This window comes from Chiloscyllium punctatum, chromosome 44, assembly GCF_047496795.1.
Source record: "Chiloscyllium punctatum isolate Juve2018m chromosome 44, sChiPun1.3, whole genome shotgun sequence".
In the NCBI taxonomy this organism is placed as follows: domain Eukaryota; kingdom Metazoa; phylum Chordata; class Chondrichthyes; order Orectolobiformes; family Hemiscylliidae; genus Chiloscyllium; species Chiloscyllium punctatum.
In genome coordinates, this window is record NC_092782.1 from 9,079,605 (window position 1) to 9,098,240 (window position 18,636).

Sequence of the window (18,636 nt, forward strand, 5' to 3'; positions counted from 1 at the left end):
ACAAAAGATGCAGCAATGTTTTCATTTTGTAGAACTGATCTTTTCAAACAATGCATCATAGAATTATAGCAGCTGTTTTATATGTAAATAGCTTACACCACAGAAAACAAATGGGAACATTTACATTGTTAGATGTACAAAAACAGTGTTCTTTGAAAATTCAGACAAGCTTTCTCTGAAAATACCATTATAATCAAATCAGCCCACATGGTTGCTATCCTGTAGCATGTAGAGGGTTCTTAAAGTTGCCTGGAACGAATTTGAATTCCAATGGTATTCAGAATTTTAGATGTTGGTAGGTGGTCCCTTCCCATTATTAAATGTGGAAAGAGTCAAATTAAATGAAACAACCAAAATCTAATTATTTAAATGCACAATCAATACCAAAAAGGATTTTTTTAAACTTACCACCCCATGGATGTTTATGTGAATATGGTTCGGCTACACAGATGTTTAGTTCCTTTTGAAATTGGCATGACTAGACTTCTTTAAAAAAATACTTTAAATCACCTCCATCAATGTTGAGATGTTTCTATAGGTTAATTTGTTTTGTGTGAACTGTTCCTTTTTAAAAAAGCACACTCTTGCAGTTATATTCAAGAACCCAGTTATCACGAAAGCAGAATAAAGTTGACTAATGCTTCAGAGCCATTTAAGTGCCTGTTAAAGGCTGCCAAATTGCAGATAACAGTCAGTCACTCAGCTGCTAGTCATTACTGTGGTACATCAAAAGAGTCACAAAAACACACGAGAAAACAAGCTTCCTTTCTTCAAACCCTTTGGAGGCGAAACTATTTCTTAATTCAGCAACTTATCAGAAATGAACGCTCTTTAGATCTAGATTTGTGTAACCTTGGTGACACTTCAAATAATGTACGCAGAACAGGAAAATGAAACTAATTCCCACTCTGAAGTTGGCGGAGGTGGGAGGCGAGGGGAAGCAAGTTCATCTTCCACAACATGTTGCACAAAAATATGGTGTAAAGTTGTTTATTGAACAAACTGATTTCTCATCTGGTAGACAAAGCATTTGCATCAGAGTAGCTGGCAAAATTAATGGCAATTTGTAATGCCAACTCTAGGTGTGAGGACATTATATATTTGGCTACTTCTAGGTCTCCAGATTTTTAACACATTTTATTGGCAAACAAATTAAAGTGCATAGAATTGCGGTTTGAATATTTTAATAGAAAGTTACAGCTCAGTTAAAATAGTTAATAGAATACAGAAAGCATAATTAATTATACAATAAATCTGAACACTGATTGTACTAAATGCAACAGCCAAGAAACAAAGGAATGAACACAAATGATAACACAATAAAACTGTATTACATTTGTGCTTCAAATATTACAATATAGTATGTACAAGAGTCATCCAAAATGAACATCTCATGCCAAATGACACAAACAAAGTTATAAACTGTAAGCAGCAAACAAAAAAAAGGGAATAGTTTTCCCTCATGACAAAGCTCAATATATACAGTCGGTCTAGAAGACATTCAATGTAGAACAGGAACAAAATGACTATATACGGTTTCTCTTCCCATCTTTATTCCAAACATGGCCACCAGCTCGGGGTACTGTAGGTCTATTCTATTAGTTCCTGTTTCAATTCATATTTACATGTTGAGTAAACAATACAGAAGTTAGTGCTTAAAACTAATTTGACACATGTGGCTGTGGGATCAGCGAACCTGGGAAGCGTAGCCTTCTTTCATCAAACCTTCCTCATAGTCTGTCTGGCACAGAATCATATTGTTCTTGAGGAAGAATTTATCTCCAACGCAAAACCTAAAAAGGGAATTTAAAAAGAAAATCACAAGTGATGGTGAATATACACGGCAACTCTTGAAATAGAAAGGAAAGCGATTAGTACATAATCTGAACATTTCTATTATACCCTGAGAATGACTTCAGAGTCAAGACATTTGGCAGTATCTGTTAGATGTGGGCTTCAAGTTGATATTAAAAAATTGTCTAATATGTAGACAATTCAAGTGTGTACAAAAATATTCTTAACTGGAGGCTTTTAAGCAAATTGCAGTGCTTTTAACCATATCAATTTGACCTTCAGAAGCTCTTATGCCTACTCTACCAAATCCAGCAAAAACCATGCATAATTACGAAGCAACCTAGGTGACCCTTGATAGCAGCCTTTGTTGTTTAGATAGCTGTTTACTGATGATGTTCAAACATACTGCCAGAATTCCCTTTAGTAATAATGTTAAACAGATTAGATTTAATATCGAAAGCAGCACAATGTTCTGTGCTCAAGTGTTGAATTAGTAGCATTTCACTGATATTAATTTCAAGCAAATTACGAACCTAATCCCTCCTCAATCTAAACAGGTCTCTAAATTTGCTCCAGCCCTGTCTTTTTGACTACATAAAATGGAAGCAAATAGCAAGAGATTGTCGTTTTAAATCGAAAACTGCCTTTCCCCTTTGAAAACAAAGAGCTTCTTAGTTTAAATTTCATAACAGTTTAGGTCCTGTTGCAACCACAACTTATTTTTAAGGTCATATTTTGAAGGAGTAAATAAACTCACTCAATTTCATAGGAATCACAGCTCGGAAACAGACCATTCAGCCCAACAGATCCGTACTGCTGTTAACGCTACAAATAAACCCTCTCTCATTTGGTTTTATCTAATCCTTTCAATTTAACCTATTGATGTGTCCTTGGTGTGTTTAACGTAGAAGCATTGCACTGGATCCACATTCTAGCCAGGGTGAATAAAGAGGCTTCTCCTGAACGCCGGCTGGATTTTTGGTGACTACCTATATTTAAGTTTTTTTTAAAACAACAGGTCTTCAGTTTTGTTGTGCACACATTTGTATTGAATGATCAACTAGGTGCCAATGTGCTCAGTCCATTTCGAAAAGATCACTTGCTGATGGTAAAACGATTACATTTACTTCAGAAAGCATTTAATTTAGACAACATTGTTCAATCCACACAATATCGATGAAATGCTACAGAAGCAGCATTTATGCAGACACGTGTTCAATAATCTATACATTCAATCTCGCCTCAATCCAACAGGTTCGAGATATCTCACTATTCACTGACTTGATAAGATGCAACAACCATACAATATTTTTGAATGCAGTCTGTAACTGTGAAAAGAGTGGTTCAGCTTGTTCAACCAAATTTTCAAATAGCTTGTAAGTTTAAATATTACTTCAGAGGGTTATACTTTAAAAAATTGATGGTTTATTTATTTCAAAATATTAAATTATTTTCAAAGGCATTGCTTTGTAGAATATAAGCTAAAAATTGATAAACACCACATATACTCGTGTAAAAGTCGGATTTTTAAGACTGTTTTTAAGGTTAAATTTATGAGGTTGACAATTACAATGGATACTACTTTTGAGGGGCTGAAATTCATGTTGCAGTTCAAAATACCATATCATTAGCAGGAGCCCAATTGATGTCTAAACTAAGAAATAACAACAGTACAACTAATTACAGTAATTGCTGCTACACGGTCATTTGTCTTCTCTGCAGCTTGAATAACTTATAGTTTAAATGGTGCTGAATAATTTTTTTTATTGGAAGGCATTTGTACACAAAATTTCAAACCTCAACTAGATATGTGACTGCATTCCACTAGTGCCTTCAGAGGTACTGAGCTCAGCTGAGCTGCACACAAAGGGAGGTTGTCACCTGACTCTGACATGATGCGTCTTAGCCATTCGCACCAAATTCTGCCATTTCCCTCAGTTATCTCTCGTCTACTGTTGCTTTAGTTTTTCAAGCTACCATTTTAAGCTTTTATTTCTGATAAAAAAAACTTAAGACATTTGACTCTCATACAGCCTCATCGATCAATGTAGCTGTAACATTTATGTACAGGATAATATCTTCACTCTCAAATCTGTTATCTGTGAAGAAGTAGGGTTGACCTTTACACAAAATATATGGAAAATTCCAGATTTTTTGGCCAAAACTAGGGAGTATCGACTTTTACATGAGAGCGACTTTTACTCAAGTATATCTAGTAGTTGTGGTGAGGGCCTCAGGAAAGGGAAGAGGTCATTTCATACCCCTAGATCCTACAGGGTAGGAGACCAGTTATGGGGTACTCCCTTGCCTCTATGCAACATCGGGACATTTAACAACAATGTTTACTTAATCTGCAAAAAGATCTTTTATCTTTTCCTAATCTTGCTAGCTCTCATGTATTTCGCTTAAGGTAGCTTTTCAATATTTGCAAGCACCTGAGTATGGGAAAGACACTGTACCATGGAAACTGTTACAATTAAGTGAAAGTGAGGACTGCAAATGCTGAAGATCAGAATCAAGGTTAGAGTGGTACTGGAAAAGCACAGCAGATCAGGCAGCATCCAAGGAGCAGGAAAATTCGAAGTTTCAGGCAGGACCCCTACATCAGGAAAGAATTAAGCCCCCTAACTGCCCCCAACCTGTAGTGAGCATTTCATATGGTCAGTGAACTCAGAAAACATGACATCCTGTGAGTGAATTTAAAATAAACATTAACCATAAAGGACAAGACAGTTTCCCAAGCTCACAATGTTTTGTGCTTTCAAGCAAATGGGTGTTACAGTTGTAGTAGCACCCAGAGAGTCCCTTCAACCAAAACAAAATCTAATCAACCTGTTCAGAGGTGTTATCACATACTTCTGGAGCAGCTGAGATTTAAAACTAGGCCTTCTGGTTCAGAGACAGCAATACCGTCACAAAAGCCCCTTCCCCCTTCAGTCTATGTTAAGGAATGTTAAGTGACCAGATGAAATCTGAGTAGAAAGTAGTTACATTTGTAGGTAATGTGAGAGGAGGAGATAGAAAGCAGAACTGAGGAATACAATTAAACCTGACTGAAAGGTGAATGGTGGTTTGGCTTTACTGGGGAGGGAGGGTGTGGGGCAGGGAGACAATGTGGAAACAAATTAAAATGTATGGAGTAAAACTGTAACTCAGGAAAGCAGGAGAGTGCTGCAAAAGGCACAAGCACAGATTGGTAAGTGGCACATTTAGGCATCTCAAAGATTTTCTTCAGAGTGAAGTAGACTCTCAGGGCAAAGGTCCACAGGGAGGGTAATTCAGCAGCCTGCAAGAAGGTTAGAGTTCAGTAATTTTTGGGTGAAGGAAAGATTCCCTTCATCTTGTACAAAATGGGTTGAAGCAAATTTAATCCATAGTTAAGATGGTGTGGACCTGTGTGCTGTCTGTCACGTGTATACTGCAAAATTCAGGAAGTGCATTATATTATTGCAGAATAGGACATCTCAGCCTTAGGTCAGGCAGCACGAACTACAACATACACACATGGCACCAACTGGAATTAAAAGCCCCTGATCAGTGCAATTCAAACTCATAGGAATCTAACATTATATCTACCGTGTGTACAAAAAATGTTGACTAGAATGGTTGCAAATTTATTCTGAGTTTAGATCACCAAGAATTATTTGTTCCTGCTCTCTAACATTAAAATGACAATTCAATCATTGCCATGTGATCACTTTCAAGCAGTTACCTGTGAACCTTTCCTCCAAGCTGGCTAGTTTCTCAAAAAGTAAAGATATTTCTTCTGGAACTAATCTCACAATCCTTTTTTTTAAAATCAAATGAAATTCTCTTATTGTCCTCTGCTGAATGATGGTACTTAGGGAGTATAATTGTATATCCATATAACAGAACAGCTGTCCATCCATTCTCTCACCCAAATGAGGATTCTTATACAGCAACATCATGCTGGAGTCAAACTGGTGGATGACAGCAATATGGCCCTGCAGGAGCACAGTTAGACACTAACCTCATTGCAACATACGTTCCAACAGTGCTGGGTGCTCTGACCATGATTGGCCATTTTTCTGCCCAGTGCAGGGTGACTAGGACCACTTCTAACACTCTAATCACTCGCTGAAGTAACTTGGCATAAGCCAGGAATCTTGCTGGCCTTTATAGTGCAGTAGTACAATGGGTGGTGTGTCTATCAACTGAGGAAAGGTGACTTTGGTGGGGTGGTGGCAAGAAATGAAGAAATCTCACTGGCAGAAGATTCTCCATTACCAGTATAGAGTTACATTAGAAAAAAAAAGATGGGATAAAAGACAGGCTTCCAACAGTATCAACCTGTGTTTATGCAATAACTTACTTTGGGACTTCCCAAACCACTTCATTGCTATGCTCGAGTATTTTATTTACTTGGTAGATGGTTGAACCCATGATCTTGTGATTTAGAGCACATTCAGCATGTCTTCAGCTTTTAGAATTTTCTATGATCAAAAGTAGCAGATAAACAATTTTGCACAATACATTTTCACACATAAAACTGACCAAAACTAAAAAGCTAATTCTGATACCGTTGAGGAATGTGGAAGAGTCATTGCAAGTAATGAGCCTTTAATCAGCATTATACATGTGTCTCAAGTACGGTACCAAAACCCTGATCTTCCAACTATGTCAAGGAAATGCTGTTCCATTCAGCAAATGGAGAAGTCAGATAATGCAAAGCCACGTACTTAACAACTGTGACTGAGAACATGGAATGGAGGATTGACTACCGCAAGCTAAACTCCTGGGTGTAAACTGAGAAAGAAACAAGATAAATACTAGTGTAAAGCAACAGCACAAGATAAATATGAAAATGCTGTTAAGTGGTGTTTGTTATATATCGTGGTTAGGAAAAAAAAATCCTACTCGTGCAGAGAAATGAATTTTAATGTGCCAAGACACCCTGAGGGAAGATTTCCTCTGAATGTGGCATGTAGTGAAATCAAAACACATAACAGGGAATATTCTCCAGACTTATTCTAATTCTTTTGAGAAGGGTATATGATGGGGGGGAAAAGGTGAGGCCTTAAGAGTCTTCAGTCATTCTGGTTGCCAACTGTGCAGCATCTGCTGTTGCTGGAATTGACTGCTCTAGAATAAGAAGGTGTAATTAAAGAAGAACTATAATTACAGCGTGTGGCGTATTTCGCTTATTACTGCTTCACCAACAGAAGACCCCTCCTCCATGCATCAAATGTGCAGTGATCCTTGGGTTAATCCAGGATCTTTGTCACCTTCAAGTCAATGGCAGGCCCATCTAAAAAGGTATCCCCAATCAACCGTTGGCTTCCATGTTGAAACAGTAAACAACGTTTCTTGGAAAAGCTGTTATTAACTCCTGCCCTTTAGAAGGTCTATGGCAACGGTTCTTTAATCCTGCCATCGCCATTGCTCACCCCCAACTCTCCATCTGATAGGATTCCCAGCGTAGTTGGAAACACCATTGGAAACTTGCCAAAGTTACTAGGTTGACTTTTGGGAGTGCTCCAGGATTGGTGCCAAGCAGATCCTAGTCAACAGTCTGATTAATTTCAGCTATTTATTGTACTTAGATATAGAAAACAAAATAAATCTTCACCCCTGCCTCTGACTTGCCTCGAACCTAACCGGCATTGTTCTCATCCACAGAAGGATGAGCACGATGAAGGAGTGAAGCTTTCAAGGGATAACTGTCTTCACTCTCATCACACCAATGTAAAAAGCAACAATGAAGGTCAAAGGAGAATTCAGAGACAACTGGTGTTTATCATAGAATAATTAATGTGTCCGCATTGCAACGGCATCGATTTTGCTCAAGTGCTCAATGCTTGAGTTGATGATAGTGCACGACCTAAATGGCCAAACATCTTTATTTTGTTCAACACCCCATTGATTTCTTCACAGAGCCAGAAGACTCCAACAGTCGGGAAATAGAAAAGGATTAAATGCTACACACTTAAACATAAAACTTGCTGTAAATGTATAGTTATGTTTAAGGATAGGTAATATTCTGGGGACCTGGGTTCAAATCCTGCAAGGAGATGGTGGAATTTGAATTCAATAAAGAACAAAAATCTGGACTTAGGAGTCCAATGCTAGCCATGAATCCGTTGCCAACGTTTGGAAAAACCCATCTGGTTCACTCATGTCCTTTAAAGAAGGAAACTGCCATCCTTACCTGGTCTGGCCTACATGTGACTCTGGACCCGCAGAAATGTGGTTGACTCTTAACTGCCCTTTGGACAATTAGGGATGGACAATAAATGCTGCTTTAGCCAGTGATGCCCTCATTCCATGAATGAAAAAGAAAGTCATGTAAAAGATTGAAGAGGGAAAAAGATGGAAGTCAAGGGGCTGGTGACTTGATTGAAATGCATGTAAGGTCCTCAATATTCTTGACAAAGTGGACACTAAGTGTCTTCTGTGGGTGAGTCCAGAACTAGGAGGCTGCTCCTTGGATGTTGCCTGACCTGCTGAGCTTTTCCAGCAACACACTTGTGGAACTGTTTCATATTCACTCGCATCCATAATTAAGGATTACCTACTTAGGACAGAAATGAGGAGCTTTCTCAGAGGGTGGTGGTGCTTTGGAGCTCTCTGCAGCAGAACAGGGTGCTGGATAGATTTTTGTCAGGAGAATAAAAGACTAATGGAGAATAAATGGGAATCAGGAATTCAACACCAACAGATCAGCCATGATCTTATCAAGAGGCAGAGCAGGCTCGAGGTCTACACTTGTTCTAAGTTCATATGTGTGTATAATACAAGATTCCTTTATATGCTACATTAAATTTATGTTTTGGATTACAGGAACAGGCCATCAGTCCCTCAAGTCTGTTCCACCATTAAATCAAAACTGGTTTGGTTCATAACACACCTTTTAACATCAAATGCAAAATTATTAATGGAGCTGTTATCATCAAGTTTTGACAGAGGGTTATAGCATTCTTTGTGCTAGGTAGCATGTACTAATTTCTCTCCCACGATCTGCCTTGCTTCAAAGTTAGTTTCCCTTGTCCTAGATGCCATCAACAGAAAGAGATCTGCTCTATTGAATCCTTTCAGTACCTAAACACAGTTACACAAGTTTCTCACAAGGGCCTGAGCCCTGCTAACATTCTGGCTCTGAAATCCGTGTTAGCCATACTCCTTTCACAGGACCAACCAATTAGGGGATTGTATTGCAGCTGCATTAATGTTTGTGCTCATACCCACAAGGCTCGATAATCATCATTCCTCCATCGTTCAAACAGCTGTCAGTTAATTTCCCCTGAATGAAAGTTTCATGTGTCCACCTTAGAAAGCAATACTGCCATGATAGGGGTATAACATGGATTATTAATTTTCAACTTTCATCTGATTTCAATAACATAAGCCTTCAAGGACTAGGATAGTTTTACAAATTATTTTTAAAAAAGGGGCAAGAATGGCTCCACTAATTAACTGACCATCAGTTGAGGCAGGTTCAGGTAAGCAATGTGAATGAACAAAATCATCTGATCTGAAATTATACCTAAAGATATGGAAACCAGTCAACTGAGTCAAGAAACTCACTTTACTTGTTTTAATTAAATGTATAAGCTAAACTGACTATATTGGACATGAAAGGTCCATGCAACTACTCAGCTTCAAAAGACAATGCAGCCAGATTCAGGAATACACAAAAGAACCATATTTCTGTAGCTGCAGAGTTGAGCAACAGAGTGAAAGAAGAAAAAAGATTTATAACAGCAAAGACAGGAAGACTCTTTCTTTGTCTCCCCCCCCCCCACCGTTTCCATATCATCTTGAAAAGCTAGTAACTGACATTACTAAAGGCACTATAGACATGTGGAGACTGTTTAAGGAACAGTTGTTGTGAGTGATGAATAAATATGTCCCTCTGAGACAGGCAAGAAGGGGTAAGATAAAGGAACCTTGAATGACGAGAGTGGTAGAGCTTCTCGTCAAAAGGAAGAAGGTAGCTTACATAAGGTGGAGGAAGCTTGGGTCAAGCTCAGCTCTAGAGGATTACAGGCAAGCGAGGAAGGAGCTCAAAAATGGTCTGAGGAGAGCCAGGAGGGGGCACGAGAAAGGCTTGGCAGAATGGATTAAGGAGAACACAAAGGCATTTTACACTTATGTGAGGAATAAGAGAATGGTCAAAGAAAGAGTAGGGCCGATCAGGGATAGCATAGGGAATTTGTGTGTGGAGTCTGAGGAGGTAGGGGAAGCCCTAAATGAGTTTTTTGCTTCTGTCTTTACGAAAGAAACGAACTTTGTAGTGAATGAAACTTTGAAGACCAGGTGTGCATGCTGGAATGGATAGAGATAGAGGAAGCCGATATGCTGAAAATTTTGTCAAACATTTTGACAAGTTACCAGGCCCGGACCAGATTTGTCCTCAGCTGCTTTGGGAAACGAGAAATGTAATTGCTTCGCCACTTGCGAAGATCTTTGCATCCTTGCTCTCCACTGGAGTCATACCCGAGGACTGGAGAGAGGCAAATGTAATTCCTCTCTCCAAGAAAGGAAATAGGGAAATCCCCGGCAATTACAGACCAGTAAGTCTCACGTCTGTCGTCTGCAAGGTGTTAGAAAGGATTCTGAGGGATAGGATTTATGACCATCTGGAAGAGCATGGCTTGATTAAATGCAGTCAACACGGCTTTGTGAGGGGCAGGTCATGCCTCACAAACCTTATCGAGTTCTTTGAGGATATGACTAGAAAAGTTGATGAGAGTCGAGCAGTGGATGTGGTGTATATGGACTTCAGCAAGGCATTTGATAAGGGTCCCCATGGTAGGCTCATTCAGAAGGTCAGGAGGAATGGGATACAGGGGAACTTAGCTGTCTGGATACAGAATTGGCTGGCCAACAGAAGGCAGCGAGTGGTAGTAGAAGGAAAATATTCTGCCTGGAAGTCAGTGGTGAGTGGTGTTCCACAGGGCTCTGTCCTTGGGCCTCTAACTGTTTGTAATTTTTATTAATGACTTGGATGAGGGGATTGAAGGATAGGTCAGCAAGTTTGCAGACGACACAAAGGTTGGAGGTGTCATTAACCATATAGAGGGCTGTTGTAGGCTGCAGCGGGACATTGACAGGATGCAGAGATGGGCGGAGAGGTGGCAGATGGAGTTCAACCTGGATAAATGTGAGGTGATACATTTTGGAAGGTCGAATTTGAAAGCTGAGTACAGGATTAAGGATAGGATTCTTGGCAGTGTGGAGGAACAGAGGGATCTTGGTGTGCAGGTACATAGGTCCCTTAAAATGGCCACCCAAGTGGACAGGGTTGTTAAGAAAGCATATGGTGTTTTGGCTTTCATTAACAGGGGGATTGAGTTTAAGAGTCATGAGATCTTGTTGCAGCTCTATAAAACTTTGGTTAGACCGCACTTGGAACACTGCATCCAGTTCTGGTCGCCCTATTATAGGAAAGATGTGGGTGCTTTGGAGAGGGTTCAGAGGAGGTTTACCAGGATGCTGCTTGGACTGGAGGGCTTATCTTATGAAGAGAGGTTGCCTGAGCTCGCACTTTTTTCATTGGAGAAAAGGAGGAGGAGAGGGGACCTAACTGAGGTATACAAGACAATAAGAGACATAGATAGAGTCGATAGCCAGAGACTATTTCCCAGGGTAGGAATGACTAACACAAGGGGTCATAGTTTTAAGCTTGTTGGAGGAAAGTATAGAGGGGATGTCAGAGGCGGGTTCTTTACACAGAGAGTTGTGAGAGCATGGAATGCATTGCCAGCAGCAGTTGTGGAAGCGAGGTCATTGGGGATATTTAAGAGACTGCTGGACATGCATATGGTCACAGAAATTGGAGGGTGCACACATGAGGATTATTGGCCAGCACAACACCGTGGGCTGAAGGGCCTGTTCTGTGCTGTATTGTTCTTTGTTCTATGTTCTATGTTCTATTAAAACAAATCAGAACAATCCTCACTGAGAACACAATGATTCTCAAAAACATTACCACTGCTGAGGATAAAAGACATTAATGAATGAACAATATTCTCAGGTTCAATTATACCAACTCAAGGAGTCCAAAAAGATTTTTAAAATTAATATTCTTCATCCTCCTAATACACTAGATATTTGCCACTTTTTAAACTTCATACCTATGTGTATTTTGATGTCACATTTTATTAACTTTTTGGGGATCATTAAGTAATTAAAATCCCTCTATTTCAATCAAGAAATTCTTGTAATTGGCTCCTTAATATAGAGTCTGTAATGTTTTAATTGAAGTACAAGATGGCTGTGCGCTAAAAGAATTCAAAATCTTTGTTGTGGCTAACTGAGGGGTAGTGAAAAGAGGGGATCAGACTCACTCCTCCTCACTTTGGTCTTAAAAAAAAAGTGTTATATGATACATTGTGTAAAGTTAGAAATTGCTTCAGTATACGTAAGGTATGTACATGGTAAAGCAAGGCTTCAAATTGCTATTAGATGAAAAATGAACAAATTCTGGGGATGGAGCTATGGGCATTTGGGTGTCTCTGTGAAAAACATAGGTTGAACAGAGTGGCAGCCTTCAGTGACTTGGTGAGTATAGTTGCCTGTCCTTGGAGATATCTTTGTGAACCACATGGGGAAACTCAGTCACAAACTCATTTACTGAATCAGAGTCTCATCATGTGCTACTTGTCACTGAGCTATTATGATAGATAATTGGCTAGGTTAATTTGCAGCATCGGTTGTGCATCTCTATGGCCTCTACATTCCAAGGGGACCTTCACCTTCTAATTCTACACTCTGGGTACACCTTCTCCTCCTGTCCTTATGTTGTGTGTGGCCACATACTGTGGCTACATCACCTTCTGCTAAGGTAGTTATTCTACCCAGTTTGCTTTGCCATCAAACCAGCTATTATTTTAAAACTCATGACTCAAAACACTCCAATCTTGAGTAATAATTCACCCTCAATATTGTTAAACATTATACAATAATACTCCTGTTGCAAGTAATGCAAGAAAAAAAAAGAGCACTCTGGTATCATCTCTGCTGTTATACTGCCATTTAAAAAAAATTAAATGTCAAATATTTCAATTTTCCAAAAAAAGCAGTAATTTCTTGATCAAAAAGAGATATTTTTGATTCATTTTCTAAAATATTAATTAAATTTAATATACATACGTCTCAGCCACAAGCTAATGAACAAATATTCTTCAATGTATCATTTATATTAGATCCTACATATTTATAGACTTCAACACAATTATTACCCTCAGGGGCTTTCAGTTGGCAGGAAGTCCCCCAAAGGCTGTAGAAACGTTAATGAATTTTCCTATTAATGTGCAGAGCTAGCTTCTTGGCAAGTACTGGTACCTCCATCACTATTTAAACATGCTTTACTATTAATTTGTTTAACCCCATGAACGCTATTCGTTATTCAGAATCTAACTGCCAAACGCATGAGTACCCGACTGAATTTTTCAATTAATACTTTATTCTGCTAACTCTGGCAATATTAAGCTGCTTGAACATACTCATTGCTTTATTTGGGTGGAGGAGTATTATAGAGTCTTGGCAGACTTGAGGTGATTAATGGATGACATTTTCTATCGTCAAAAACCTAATATAAAGCAGATGGGTTTCAGAAAAATGATATGAATTTACAGCGAGTAACAGATGTTACATTCTTTTAACTAATTGAGTTTCCATGTGTACCATTGACAATAAGGACTTTTGATCAAAAACTGTACCTCTGATTACAGAGCTGACAAGCAAAACAGTCCAGGTGATAAACATTGTCCTTGGCTCTCATTACCATCTCAAAGGCAGGAATCAGCTTGCTGCATGCTGCACAATTCCCCGTCACACCGAACAACCTGTAATTGCAAAAGATAAAGCAAATATCAGTACCATGCTCATGCATACTCTAAGAACATACCATCTTCCTCATGTTCCAACTGGCATTCAGTCTGTTTGCAACCTCCCCCAACCTGATAGACAGCCTTTGTGACCTGGAGTGATCCCCCAGTCAGTCATAAGCCTGACTTCTTAAGCTTTCAATTCACACCTTCTGTTCATCTCAGATGACACTTGAGATTTAAAGGCTGTGGGGAGATTTAATCAGAGAACAGTATAACGATGGTTTTGACAGAGGGCACAAGCTGAAATTGTTCCGAGTGCCAGGCTAATGCCGTCTCATTCAAGACAGGGATGACTGGTGGTGGTGTAACCCGAGGGTGATCACACCTTAGGTGAGGGGAAGTAGTTGAGAGGGAGAGTCCTTCATGGTAACCTCAGCAGGAATTGAAACCAAAACAGAAATTGTTGGAAATGTTCAGCAGGTCTGGCAGCATCTGTGGAGAGAATTCAGAGTTAATGTTAGGGTCCAGTGACCCTTCTTCAGAACTGATGGCAGCTAGGGAAAAGTTGGTTTTTATGCAGAAGATAGGGTGGGGGAAAGAAGAGGATAAGGAGTAAATAAGAGAAGCACAGTTGGGGGGAGTAAACGATAGGTTGAGACAGAGCCCAAAGAGAGAGAACAACAGTTGGGAATTGAACCCATGCTGTTGGCATTACTGTACATTATAGACCAGCTGTCCAGACAACTGAGCTAACTGACACCCAGCCAGAAAGCAAAAAGGTAACAGATTTAAACTAATTGGCGGAAGAACCAGAGAGATGATGGGGAGAATGTTTAGATAGAAAAATACCCTGCTGCATTTATATATATATATTTCATAAGGATTTCATTCTTTAAAGAAGGTGCTTGCAGCAAATTCAACAATAATGGAATTGGATAAATACTCGAAATTCCAAGGGCTGCTATGGAAGGGCAGAGCAGCAGAATTAATTGGATAAAACTTTTAAAGAACCAACACTAGTGAGTGGAGCTGCATAACTGTATAGGAAACACTTCATATCAACACGTTAATTCTGGTTTGAGAGCGCAGACTATTCCTAGTCATGGGGGAAGGGGTAACATAAGCAGAAATCGACTGTTTCATAGATCTCCATCTCCAAAGCAAGAAATATTGTGAATCATAGGTTTCAAAAATGGTTCTGATAGAAAGGTCAATCAAACTAAAATGTCAATTCCATTTCCATCCAGATGCCGGCTGAACCAATGATGTTTTCCAGCTCCTTTGGTTCAGTTTGATAATGCTTGCTACATTTTAGGTGCCTCAACCCCACACAATGGGATTACAGTAATGTAGTGGACCTACTCTGCTTTTTGTATGTCAGCATTATTGGGTGGAATTCTTATTTACATTATTTGAAAAGATTGACATCTCTGCAGGGTGTCTAGGGAGTGCTAGTTTATTTGTATTTAATAGCACCAATGTTGGCCATACCAAGTCAAATTGCTAATCTGCCACGACGGAATTCCCTGCTTTTGGCAATCTCACTGAGAAGTGAAACACATTCACATCAGGCTCAGTGTCGGCATCGAGTGCTCATGGGTCATGTCCAACCTGAAGCAATGTAGCACAGTGCACTCACTAACTTACCGAAGTGTCATAGCCACAGCTTTATTGAGAGAACCACAGACTGCAACAAAAGATTTAAAATGTACATCAAGAAAAGATTAAGATATTTGTAAAATCAAATTAGAAAGCAGATCAGACAGAATCTCCATCTCCTACTTAAAAAGGACATTGTCATCTGATATTTTCTTACAGTTACCGGATGTTTCTTAAACTAAGCCTTTCTTTATCCCAACTGCTCCCATTCCATGTTAAATGTTAAAAATCTCACAACACCAGGTTATAGTCCAACAGGTTTATTTGGGAGCACTGTTCCGAAAGCTACTGCTTCCAAATAAACCTGTTGGACTATAACCTGTGTAATTTTTAACTTTGTCCACCCCAGTTCAACACCGGCATCCCCAAATCATGTTAAATGTTGTTACTTATCTTCATTTTGCAATCAAGAAATGCAGGAAAACATGACTATTCCAGCTGACTGCTCCCAGATAAAATAGCTACTTGGATGCTGCCTGAACTGCTGTGCTCTTCCAGCACCACTAATCCAGAACCCAGATAAAATAGGTCTATTCTTCGAAAGGTACAGCCTTCTTAAGCTAGGCTAGACAAGGTGGCTGCATCCCAGTGGTAGCCCTCAGAAATTTTTTGCAAAGAGCATTGTAGAACTTGAAAAGCCCAAGCATAAGCTCTTCAATATGTCAGGCTGGAAGATAGATCCAGACACATGAGTAAAGCATCCAGAAGAGAAGACAAGAGGGCAGCAGACAAAATTAAGCTCAAGTTTTAAGGGGTCAGGATTTCAGCAATGTTGTCATTAATAGTAAAAAATAGACATTGTCCTTCTCATGAGCAGATGAAAATTCAGATTCCAAGACTCTCATGATGAGTATCAGACATTTAAGTGCCTTGTAGCAATTAGGCTCATCTAATTTGCAAGCCTACTCCAACATGTTTAGATTAGATTACTTACAGTGTGGAAACAGGCCCTTCAACCCAAGAAGTCCACACCGACCCGCCACCCACTCCCCTACATTTACCCCTTCACCTAATACAATTTAGCATGGCCAATTCACCTAACCTGCACATTTTTGGATTGTGGGAGGAAACCGGAGCACCTGGAGGAAACCCACGCAGACAATGTGCAAACTCCACAGAGTCGCCTGAGGCGGGAATTGAACCCAGGTCTCTGGCACTGTGAGGCAGCAGTGCTAACCACTATGCCACCGTGCCGCCCACATGTGTTTTGTCCATCCAGGATGCTCAGTATCCCTTTCAAACCCAGTTCCAAATTGTTCCACAATACCTATGCAAGATTAACATTCAGCTACATTAGTCAATTAACCAGAACTTTCTAGAATTTAGCACATGTAGCACTGACATAATCCTGGTCACATTCTATTTACAAACTGAACATCCAGCTCTCCAATGCCCTATCAGCTTTTTCCTCATTAACCAAGTTCCTCCAAGAATCAAGGAACTGCATGTAGACGGTCCATAATTTTTGGCAGGGTAAAAACAAAAGGACACAACAATGCCTGCTTGTGCCATTTCTCAGCAAGTCCTCTTGTAGATAGAGCTCTTACTAATGATCATGGGTGTATGATTTATCCTTTGTAATTTTTTTAAAGAATGTTAAAAAATCTGGTTAAGTTTGGGCAATGCAGGTTCACCATTAACCTTGGCACTACCGGTTGTATACCCAAAATCTGAGTGACTCAGGGAGATAATTCCCGCTGTACCTTGGACTAATCCAGATTGTTTGAAAGAAAATCATATTTGATTTACATGGATCGCAGGGCAAAGTGTAAACCTTGGGAGCGAAGAGATTTTGGATAGGGCATCATATTTCATATAATTTTGAGTTTCATTACCATGTAATTAAACAACTGTGTTCAAATTTAACAAAATCAGAAAAGCACCAGCCAAGAATTTGTAATGTGATACGAATTAGGTATTATGGTTAGCTTAGCCAGATGGACATCCTAAATCAGCTAGATAAGTGTCAACTAAAAATGGTCTGAAAGTAAGTACATAAAAATGCTTCATGTTTTGCAATATTTCCACACTACCATTGAGCAAACTGCAAACAAACATTAGTCACTTTATGCATCATTTTCCATTGATGATAATATAAGACAACACATGTCAAGGCTTGACTCATAGCTCTGTTAATTGTCACTCAGAAGTGCCTCCTGTTAGGGGCTGGACATGGCCAAAGCTGCAGGGACATCCCATAGCATTACAGGATATTGTTCATGGTATGGTCCATGAATGTTAAAGGGCATGTCCAGGGACAGTTCATTGTTATGGGGAACTGTCCAACCTATGCTACAAGCGAGCAGCATTTCATACCCAAGAGAGAGTCTTGTAAAGTTATCCTAATTGGATCTTGTTCTGCCAAGAGGGGTGTTGCTGAATATTGAATGACATTTTATAGCATCTCTGTGCTGCATGGCTCACTAGTGAAACCTGGAACGAATACACATGCAAAAAACCTTTACGGAGGTCTCCATGCACATTTTCCGCAGCAAAAGGAGATTGGAGGGTCTGGATTGAATGGCTGTGGCAATGTTCCAGCTGTCTCACGATTGTACTAGTAGTAATCATAGAACAGGCATCATTACACTGGGGAGCACTGCAGTACAAAATGGCCCACAACAGCACCTCCAGTCTTGAGAAACATATGGCGCATATACTACAGAATATAATTAGTTACTGAAATTAGCTGTTTGCATTTTGATCATGTAGCCTAACTGCCAGCATGTTGTGGGGGGAGAAAAGCAGGCTCGACTCTGCAAATACCATCAGCAGTTTGATTATCTGCTATAAAGCAGCGTTATAAAAAATAAATTAAGTTACCTAGCCTAAACAAGATAGAAATTTCATAACTTCCCATGAACTGGACAGCAATGCTAGGACTACTAATTAGGTCCCAAAGTGAACTAGAGTATATAATTTCCAGCCATGTACGCGGTGTGTTTAAAATGGACTGTATTGAATAATAAAGTCAAGTAGCAAACTGAAAAGCATTCAACTTTTTGTTTGAATGGATGCTAAACAATCAAATCTCTCTAACTGAATTCCTAAGTGACGTGAGTCCTTTTCACAATGTAAACCCCATCTTCTGCTCAAACTCAATCACAAGTGGCAACATGTTGAAGTGAAAACATCACCACAGTTTTCTTCACAAGTTCTTCATATGGGGATAATGCATTCAATACTCTTTTCCTTTATCCATTCATGGGTTGAGGGTGTCACTGGCGAGGTTAGCATGTATTGCCCAGCCCTAATTGCCCAGAGGTCAGTTAAGAGTCAACCACATTGCTGTGGGTAGGGAGTCACATGTACGCCAGACTGGTTTCCTTCCCTTAAGGACATTAATGAACCAGCTGAGTTTTTCCGATAATGGATTCATGGTCATCAT

The 18,636-nt window shown here is 39.6% G+C and overlaps 1 protein-coding gene across 7 annotated transcripts in view; it reads right to left on the reverse strand.

Moving 5' to 3' along the window:
- Positions 1 to 1,167: 1,167 nt before the first annotated feature.
- The window catches only part of lmo3 (LIM domain only 3), a 227,474-nt gene continuing 210,005 nt past the window's right edge, over positions 1,168 to 18,636 (reverse strand). For all 7 annotated transcript variants that reach the window (XM_072562204.1, XM_072562202.1, XM_072562201.1 and 4 more), the window contains exons 3-4: positions 13,479 to 13,604; positions 1,168 to 1,793 (exon numbers count right to left, since the gene is read on the reverse strand). In XM_072562204.1, the coding sequence (XP_072418305.1) occupies positions 1,688 to 1,793; positions 13,479 to 13,604 (232 nt within the window). In that variant the 3' untranslated portion in view covers positions 1,168 to 1,687. The remainder of the gene's footprint in view (positions 1,794 to 13,478; positions 13,605 to 18,636) is intronic.